Here is a 9,417-nt window from a genome sequence, read left to right on the forward strand (position 1 = left end):
GGGGGGGGGGGTTGGGGGGGGGCAACATGCAATGTCAATCTTGTTACCATTTTTAAAATGTAAATTTAAACAATTATTTCTTACATAATCAATATCTACAACTAAAATCCTTTCAAAGTGTACAATATGTGCTTTTGTAAACTTAACTATTAGCTAGCAATAAGCAAATTTGTTTGAAATCGTCAAACCTGTTACTGTCAACCTGTTACTTTTTAGAGGGTAACATGGATGACATGTGGGTAACAGGGATGACATTGATTAGGTTTGACCCTGTTTTTAAAGATTGTCTGTGTAAAATTCAAACATTTTAAAGGTCACCCTCGGTATATTATTGAGCTAATGCCTATATCATTCAGTGGCATATGAGTTCTAATTAAACTATAGTATCTAGTAATGCTTGTGTTGGTAACAGGGTTGACAAAAATACCAAAACATGAGGTAGAAGAATAGTCATAAAATAATAAATTACATAGCCTGAGATGGCACAATACAATTTCTTGTCATTTAAAGGTGTCTTCATTTCATGGATATTTAAAAAATATTGATTAAACTTATTTTATTTTTCACTTTTTCCAAGTGGAAAAGGCACCGATTTCATGGAATGACCCACAAATATTTTTTTAAATGACTTATTTATTCTTTTTAGGAAAATTATTTGTCAAAAGGACCAACTGTTACATCAATTAGCATTACTCTCCATTGGTGTAACGTTGACATCTTTAAAAAAAATAAAAAATAAATACTGTAAGCGTTTGTTGCCATATTGGTTTGTACTAGAAAGCAGATCTGCTAGTTCTTTAATTGGCTCGTTAATAACCAGACAGCATCACATAGAATCCAAGGTTTAATGGAAAGCTATAAAGCAACCTGCCAATACTGAGATTAATAAGCAGCAGCAAGCTCAATTTAAATTAAGGTGACCATGGCCTCATCATAAAAGCGTCATAAAAGTGGATTCAGCAGAAAGCTGATCATAAATGTTAATCAGCTCCATGCATGAACCAATTGTTTTTGTACCATATAAATGTGGCATTAGCTGTACAGGTTGACAGCTCCATTATACAAACCCCGGAGTTGATTTGTGGCTTTAGTAAAGCAAGGTCAATGCATACCAAAGTTACACCATCTATCTTGGGCAGGTTTTATGAAATCAATTACACTTTATGTGACAGAAATTATAAAGAGGAGCTTGTCTGGATCAGAAGAAAGGCTCAAGAAATGCTTATTCATACTTACAGCCTCTGTAGTTTTATGTATTTGATGAAAGCCTCATTGGGTAACACGTGAATCTTGTTGCTCTTCAACGAACTGCCAAAAAGCAACACAAACAGCCAATCAAACACTCAAAAGTTTTTCACTTGTGTACTGAAATGAAGAAAATAAAAAAACACCCTCAAAACTGATATAGCATATCCTGCTAATAATTTGTTATTTAGGTTAATGTTCTCATTTGCATATTGTGCCATCAAAACAAGATTTACAGATTTTACTCTGTAGATTTACAAAATTCCTGCCCATACATGCGCTCCAGTTTTTCTAAATATACTTTTCGGGAAATAGCTGTAAGAATATAATCTTTTTATCTTACAATTCTGAATTTTTTCTCACAGTTGTGAGTTTCTTACTTTTTCATGTTTTTATTCTGTGGCGGAAATGTGCTTCTGTATTTTACATCACCCTTTTGACAGTTTCACATTGAAAGAATGAATGAGGCATTTATAAATGCAAAATGAAGCAAGCTAAGTTCAGTTTCTGATTGGTTGTTTGTTGCTTAACATCTGACTGTTACATTCTAATTCAGACTGTCCCAAAAAAGCAGTGCTAAACCTGCCCCCGAGTATTTTACATGGCCATTTTTAATTCGAAGTCAAATTCAGCCCAGAATGTTAACAATTAGACATTTATCATTTATAAAATGAATGTTGACAACACAAATTTGCAATGGACGGCTGCGTACAGGGACGTAACATTCGCTGACACCTGTGGAATGGATCTCAAGCTGACATGCACACAGTGGATATCAGTGTTAACGCACTGGCAGCGATCAGGGTACTGCTCCACTTCTGCAAGGCAGGACAGAAGAGAGACACACACACACACACACACACACATTCAGATTCTAGTTGCCAAAACTATGTATTGGAGGTTTGTGCAGAGTGACAACCAAAATATAATTAACAATTAACTATACTGCATTGTTTTACTTTGTAGCAAATTTTCTAAAATACATTTTAAATAAATTCTACATTTGAACTAGTAACTTTTATATAAACTTATATTGCAAGTGACATAAATATTGCACAATGCATTGGATATAGTTTAGGTACATTCTGTACTAATACAAGCAGTTTTAAGACTGTCTAAACTGTGTTTCTGAGAAAGCAAACTGTGAAGAGGTAATGACGGGATTAGGTGTAAATTTACGGCAGTCTGCAGCAAGATCTTGTGGATAAACCCTTTTAAAAGTCTGGTCGAAGAGATCTGCCCAGCCACTGTTGTCTCCTTCAGAGAGATGGACATTGATGAGAGGTCAACATAAGACAAGCACACACACACATTCATACAAAACACACATAAGTTAGTATAAACATCAACATATCCGCCATTACATTTTGCATTATTTATTTTTATTTTATTACATTTGGAAGATACAATTCACAAAAAATGTCATTTTAAATTTAAGAGTTTGAAAGGTGTTTGAAAATGCCAGAAAACATTTGAATTATACTTTATAGTTGTGATAAAGCCCTTGTGACCAATCAGAAATGCAGTAAATATAGAGAAGCTACATGTGAGATGTCTGTATTTATAAACAGCTCTGACCACAGTTGTCCTCATCAGCTCCGTTGGGACAGTCGTTTTGACTGTTGCAGTGCAGAACCTGTGGCAGACAGATGCTCATATTGCCACATGGAAAGTGACCCAGCGGACAGTTTTCTGAAGGCCTGTGCTCCAGACCTGCTGCTGGGACAAAATACAAGAACACGCTTAGGAATCAGATTTTTATACTTCTTTATGCATTACTTTCAAAGTTAAGGTAATATGCAATCAAATAATCAAGTGTCCTTCAGATGTAAATATGCAGTCGGGTGGTCTAAGTGCAGTAACTTTCTTTCTTTTTATCCTCCCAAGACCTTGATCATGTCTTATGTGATTATACATCTATCTTTACATTTACAAATCAGTACTTAACTATAATGATATTATAGTTAATTGAGGATACTTACTGAGGCTTTTAAGGCTTTAGTAAAAACATGAACAATAAGTAATCTGTAACAATTATGAGATATGAAGTGATACAATCCAGACAATGCTTATCTCCGAACACACATCAAAATGCTTCGGGAAAAGGGACCAACTGTGCAGATTATGTCAAAAATAAACCCATTTCCTTTGAGTGTTAGATAATAAAGACTCTTACTCCTCCATATGTAGCGGCACATGCTTCAGAGACAAGAACATTAGACTGGAATATTCATATGAGCAATCAGTGCAAATCTCTAATGCAAATTATTTTTGACAGCAATATGGTGCATTGTGGTAAGAGAGAAGAAAATAAAGAGGCGAGGAGAGAGATATCAAACCATAAAGAGATCTGCTTTCTTATAGGATTCATACATATTTATGAGGCAAAAGTGAATTTTAAAGAATGATGTAGATATATAATGAATTGGGTGATTTTTCTTTGACCTCTGTAACATGTCTTGTAACTGTCTGTGCAGTACGTGTCTTGGAATGTCTCAGTCACAGGAAAAAGACAACAGCTTGTGGTCTCATATTTAGGCATCTTTTACTATACTGAGCCCAAGAATCAATATCAGTATAGACTTAAATTATCATTGTATTAATACACAAGCACTATCAAACATATTTGGCTTTGGTTTGGTTGAAAGATTATTCATAATCATTTTGAGGAAATGTCATTCAGAATACACTCTGAAAACAAAAAGCTTCCAAAAGGGTGTTTTTTTTCCGCAGCGATGCATACCACAGAAGAACCATTTTGGGTTCTACAAAAAACCTTTCAGTAAACAATCTTTAAAAGAACCATGGTTTACCTTTTGTCAACATTAAAGAACCTTTTGTGCAATGGAAAGGTTTCAATGGATGTTAAAGATTCTTTTTGCAACATTAAGGGCAATAAAGAACCTTATTTTTTTGGAATGTAGTTGGTAAGCTGCCTGTTCCTCAAGAGCATAACAAACACTGGCCTAATTTACAGCAGTATTGCCAAGAAGAGTATTTATACATTAAATGTATACTTATATATATTTACTGTATTTCATATTATTGACTGATAAAGACTATTCAAATTTATTGAAAACAGGACCATATCCATTCAATTTAAAGCAAATTTGGTATTTGAAGAGTTCAGATGCAAAAGCCTCTAAATGTCGTCTGAAATTTTCTTCTAAAATGAGCATTTTTATCAGGCCCCTATATTTATGTTCAGTTATTTCACTTTAATTGCATAGATAAGGACCTATACATTGCCATTAGAGTAAAATTACTGAACCTAAACATAGCAGCCTGATAAAAATGCTCATTTTAGATGAAAATTTCAGATGGCACTTAGAGGCTTTTGCATCTGAACTCTTCAATTTTATAATCTTATTCAGTGGCTTTTTGATGCAATTACATCAAACCTAACCCCTTGAACCGTCTCCTCATGCAAAATAGTTTGAAATATACACCTGTTCCTCAAGCGCTAGAATGACTGGCCCAATTTGCAGCAATATTAAAAATAGTGATAAATATTATTTAAGATTGTGGATAAATATAGGCTGCATTTAATATTACTGATGATCAAGATCTCTCAAGACTATTATCCCTTAAAACCAAGGTTTATAAAACATGACCTTATCAAACCTCTCAAACTTTGGATCTAAATTTTGGATTTCAGTGTCCAACATGCCTCAGGTCAGGTGTTACAAGATGTTTTAATGTGGTACAGCACAATTTACATTTTTCCATCAGTACTGAAGGAATATTCAGCTACACTGTAAAAAATGTTTCATTATTATAACATCTTCACTTCCAGACATTTAACTGAAGTTTCAACTTGATTTTACTCACCATTTATGAAATATAATGTGGTTGAAAAAGTACAATGAACTTATCACTGCAAGTCTGGCACCACTTACAAATGTCACATGAACATGACTGGATTTGATAAGGTCATGGTTTATATAAAGGTCATGTTTTATATCAAATGTGGTTGAATGGATCAAGAATGGTCATGAGTAAGATATTTATGATCCAATAATATGAAATGTAGCTTATATTTAATATAAATAATATATATCAAAGAAGCCATTTAAGTTTTACATTTTAGTAGGTTAATTCTATTCCTAAAATTCCTATAAAATCTATTCCTAAATACATGAAATAAGCTAATTTTTTTTCTAAGATAACCCAGCTACGCTTTACTGAAAGGGATAATTTCTTACCTTTGATTGTTGTTATCGATATGGTGAACAATATCCATATAAAATATAAATCCGATGTAAAAACGGAAACAGCAGCAGAATGAACCGACCTCATTGTGGCGTCGTGCCAGTCGTACATGCCCTCATGAGTGTAATTACATTTTAACCAAACACTGAGCTAAAAAATCCTGATATCTGTCTAGACAGCTTTTTTCAAATGAGCATTGCAACTGTGTTGATAGTAAGAATAAAGACAGGAGCGCATTACTGTGTGTGTGGATGAAACGCAATCATGAGGTTCCCGCGCAATTCAAGAGCACAAAAGCGCCTGTATCTCATCGTAGAGTGAGTTTAGGACAATACAGGTAGAAGCCAGTCACATCTTATAGCGAATGCAAAAAGTTTGTCCAGCAGGTGAGAGAGAGAGAGAGAGAGAGAGAGAGAGAAAGAGAGAGCGCTGTGCGTCAGACTCATCCTCTTCTTTTGTGGTTGCTATGGAACCTGTTGTCGGTTAACTAGTCTTATATGTTGTTGTCATATAAGATATTGTCACAACAGATATCTATCTACCTATCTATCTATCCATCCATTCATCTACTGTATCTATTTTTCTATCTATCCATCCATCTATGATTTTGTTCATCTTTCCTTTTATCCATCTATCCATCATCCAACATTTGATCTATCTATCTATCTATCTATCCGTACATCATTTTATCTAAAAATTGTAATCAGCATTTCATTGAGGAAGTTTTGACAGTTACTTATAAGGGATAGTTCACCCCAAAATGAAAAATCTCTCATTAAATACTCACCCTCATGTTGTTCCAAACCCAAAAGACCTTCATTCATCTTCGGAACGCAAATTAAGATATTTTTTCAGAAACGAAGTGGACTTCAGTAAAACAGTCCATGTGACATCAGTGGTTCAACAATTCTTCTCCTCCGCATCACCTTAGCGCCATTATGGAGAGTATCATGACACATGCACATGCGTTCCTCTGCACGCAAACAAGGCGTGTTTTACGTCAGCAGCACCACACGCATGCGTCGTGATACTCTTTGTAAAATTAAGGTTGAACCACTGATGTCACATGGACTGTTTTAACGATGTCCTTACTACATTTCTGTGCCATGACCGTGGTAGTACCCTTGCTGTCTATGGACGGTCAGAGAGCTCTCGGATTTCATCAGAAATATCTTAATTTGTGTTCCGAAGATGAACAAAGGGTTTGCGGGTTTGGAATGACATGAGGGTGAGTAATGACAGAATTTTCATTTTTGGGTGAACTGTCCCTTTAAATAACCTGAAATGAAATCTAAATGAGTATAACTGCAAGTTGAGTTTGACCGTGCAGATGCTGTTTTGGAAATTTGTTCGGAAACAGTCATCATTAGGTGTATAAAATACACAGTTGACTTTTAAAATGTATGATGTTTTATCTCAGTGAATAATCTATTAAAGGTGACAACCGATGCAAAAATCACTTTTATATGGTGTTTGAACTTAAATGCGTCTTGGCAGTGTGTGTACACACAACCACCTTATAATGATAAAAATCCACCCAGTTCTTTTTTTTTTTAAATCCCCACAAATCATAAGCACTTTCTCCGTTCTAGCCGTTCACAGATTCTGGGCAAAGTGATGTCACACAGCTGTTGACGGACACTGGCTTTTATCACAGACCTTCCCTGAGTGAGCTGTAAACAGTCCGCCATTGTTTGGACTCCGGAGCAAGTGTAGACAAGAATGTCTCCTAAATGATTGAGGTGTTTTGTTGTTGGATGTAATGAACATAGCAGTCGTCATTTACCCCCAACATATGAGCCGCTGAAGATGCAGTGGATTACTTTTGTTTTTGAAGGAATTGTGCCCCACGATCTACCTGAATGTCTTTATGTTCGCATGAATCATTAATGATACAGCTTTACCTCCAGAAAAAGTGAGTATGAGTTTTTTTTAATGAATCGCCTTTCCTAATAATGTGCTAGTTAGCCAGTTCCTCAAAGAAGATGTAAGAGAGGGGCGGGGTGAGCAGTAGCTCATTATCATTTAAAGGGACTTGCACCGAAACAGGTCGCTGTGAACAGAGCTGTTTTTGACAAGGTAAAAAGGGTGTTGTTTTACACTGCCATTGAGAAAATTTAACCAAAGTATGTTATAGACTTTTCATGTAGGCCCTATAGAATCATACCAACTTATGAAAAATGGGCATCTGATGTCCCCTTTAAGAATGGCTAAGATGCTCATCACCATGGAAACATCATCTTGACATTTACAGTACATCGCCTTCAAAACAGCCAAGAACATCATCATTAACTTTCAAATAACAATGCTCCTCATAGTGATTCATCATATGCATTTTTTTACTATTTCTGGCTCTGTGCACCACTGTGGGCCTAAAATAACCACACAACACAAGCGCTTCATGACAGTCTCATTAGTTATTAGATGCAGCTGGTTTTGCGTTTAATACTGAAATCAGGACACTGCAAAAACAGATTTAAGGCAACAGGATTTGAAGTTTATCATAAATTCCAATTTTATAGTTCACAAAAAATTCCAATCTTTTAGAAAACAAAAGTGTTTAAAAATAAACCTACAAATAACCTTGAACAGGTTGTGATAATCGTATAATATAAATATTTCAGACATGTTTCTCCAACAAACATTTAAGACATGCAACTCCCAAGAAAACACTGTTAAGGACATTCATACAGACCAGAAGGCACCCTTCCATTCATGTTTGTGCAAGATTTACTATATAGAAAACATAAGAAGAATGAAGGACGCACAATGAGGACACAGACCAGACATACACACATTACTACTCTCACACACACAAACACTATAATTCATCCTTAGTGCTTTTCTGTAGTCCTTCTGTGTGTTTGTCATTCTTCAACCACTTGTTGAACACCGCAATAGGGTCTATGTTCCAATGTTTGTGGAAGGAAATGGGGGTCTGGTGGGCCAAAAACTCCTTTGCGTAATCTTCTGGACGAGCCTGAGACAGAATTAGAAAATAAGGAAAAGATAGGATTAGTGTTACCCAATGAAACTACTACTGTTCCTAACTTCCTGTTATTTGGTACATTAAAAGAAACCCTGAGAAAAAACATCTTCGCGTACACTGGTGAAGTGACAATTTCGTTTAAAAATGTGATGTGAGGTCTGACTGAACTCAAATGGGTCTTAGAAAAGTAGTGGACGTCTGAAAAAAACATTAATTTGTAATATGTTGATTATATAAATTAAATATTAAAAAATATAATTTAGCATTGTCATTTCAGAAGTAAATAATTTTCAGTATTTCAAAAAAGTAAAAAAAAAAAGTAAAAAAAAAAAAAAGAGAAGATCGTGGTATATCCTTATTTAGATTAGATAAAAGTGTGTGTACCTGGTGGAAGAGGGGACTGTGTGTGACAGGAACTCGTAGAGCATTGAGACACATGCCCAAAACCATGTCATCAGGAGCATCGTTACTGTAGCACTTACAGCCGCTCGCCAACAGCTGAACCACAGCCTCTCGACTGAATACCATCCTGTACGAGACACAACACAGCAGCTCAGAATACTCGACTTCTCCGATGCAGGATAACAAAAACAACTGAATACACCTTTATTGAGTGCTGTGATATATGGAATATTGATTTATCATTGCGGGGTTTGTGAATCCCACACGAGAGGTTGTTGCATGTGCACTAACCACACAGTCACTTACGGTAAGCTCATTTCTACAGGAACGTTTCCAAATATGCTAGCAAATTGCACAGCATGTGGGCATTTATCTGTAGGGGGCCAAATTAGAGAGCTCAGTTTGCAATTGTGGTTGTTGCACTTTGTCGTCACCTCTGTGAATTGTAATGTTACACTGTCGTCATGGCAGTGGATTTTAACATTACTGATGACTGTTTGTATTTACACAAAATTATGTATTTACACCATTAGGTATGTGAAGACGTCACAGGAACACATTTTATATAT

General features: G+C 35.5%; 2 protein-coding genes across 2 annotated transcripts in view; both read right to left on the minus strand.

Moving 5' to 3' along the window:
* Positions 1-6,263, minus strand: part of rxfp2b (relaxin family peptide receptor 2b) — a 27,629-nt gene extending 21,366 nt beyond the window's left edge. Inside the window, exons 1-5 of the mRNA XM_016560967.1 lie at positions 6,245-6,263; positions 2,824-2,961; positions 2,425-2,502; positions 1,958-2,063; positions 1,237-1,308 (exon numbers count right to left, since the gene is read on the minus strand). Coding sequence (XP_016416453.1) covers positions 1,237-1,308; positions 1,958-2,063; positions 2,425-2,502; positions 2,824-2,902 — 335 coding nt within the window. The 5' untranslated portion in view covers positions 2,903-2,961; positions 6,245-6,263. The remainder of the gene's footprint in view (positions 1-1,236; positions 1,309-1,957; positions 2,064-2,424; positions 2,503-2,823; positions 2,962-6,244) is intronic.
* Positions 6,264-7,547: 1,284 nt separating this feature from the next.
* LOC107746663 (beta-1,3-glucosyltransferase) overlaps positions 7,548-9,417 on the minus strand; it is an 84,412-nt gene continuing 82,542 nt past the window's right edge. Inside the window, exons 14-15 of the mRNA XM_016560969.1 lie at positions 8,831-8,975; positions 7,548-8,437 (exon numbers count right to left, since the gene is read on the minus strand). Coding sequence (XP_016416455.1) covers positions 8,279-8,437; positions 8,831-8,975 — 304 coding nt within the window. The 3' untranslated portion in view covers positions 7,548-8,278. The remainder of the gene's footprint in view (positions 8,438-8,830; positions 8,976-9,417) is intronic.

This window comes from Sinocyclocheilus rhinocerous, unplaced genomic scaffold (assembly GCF_001515625.1).
Source record: "Sinocyclocheilus rhinocerous isolate Xijiao unplaced genomic scaffold, SAMN03320098_v1.1 scaffold259, whole genome shotgun sequence".
Taxonomy (NCBI): Eukaryota; Metazoa; Chordata; class Actinopteri; order Cypriniformes; family Cyprinidae; genus Sinocyclocheilus; species Sinocyclocheilus rhinocerous.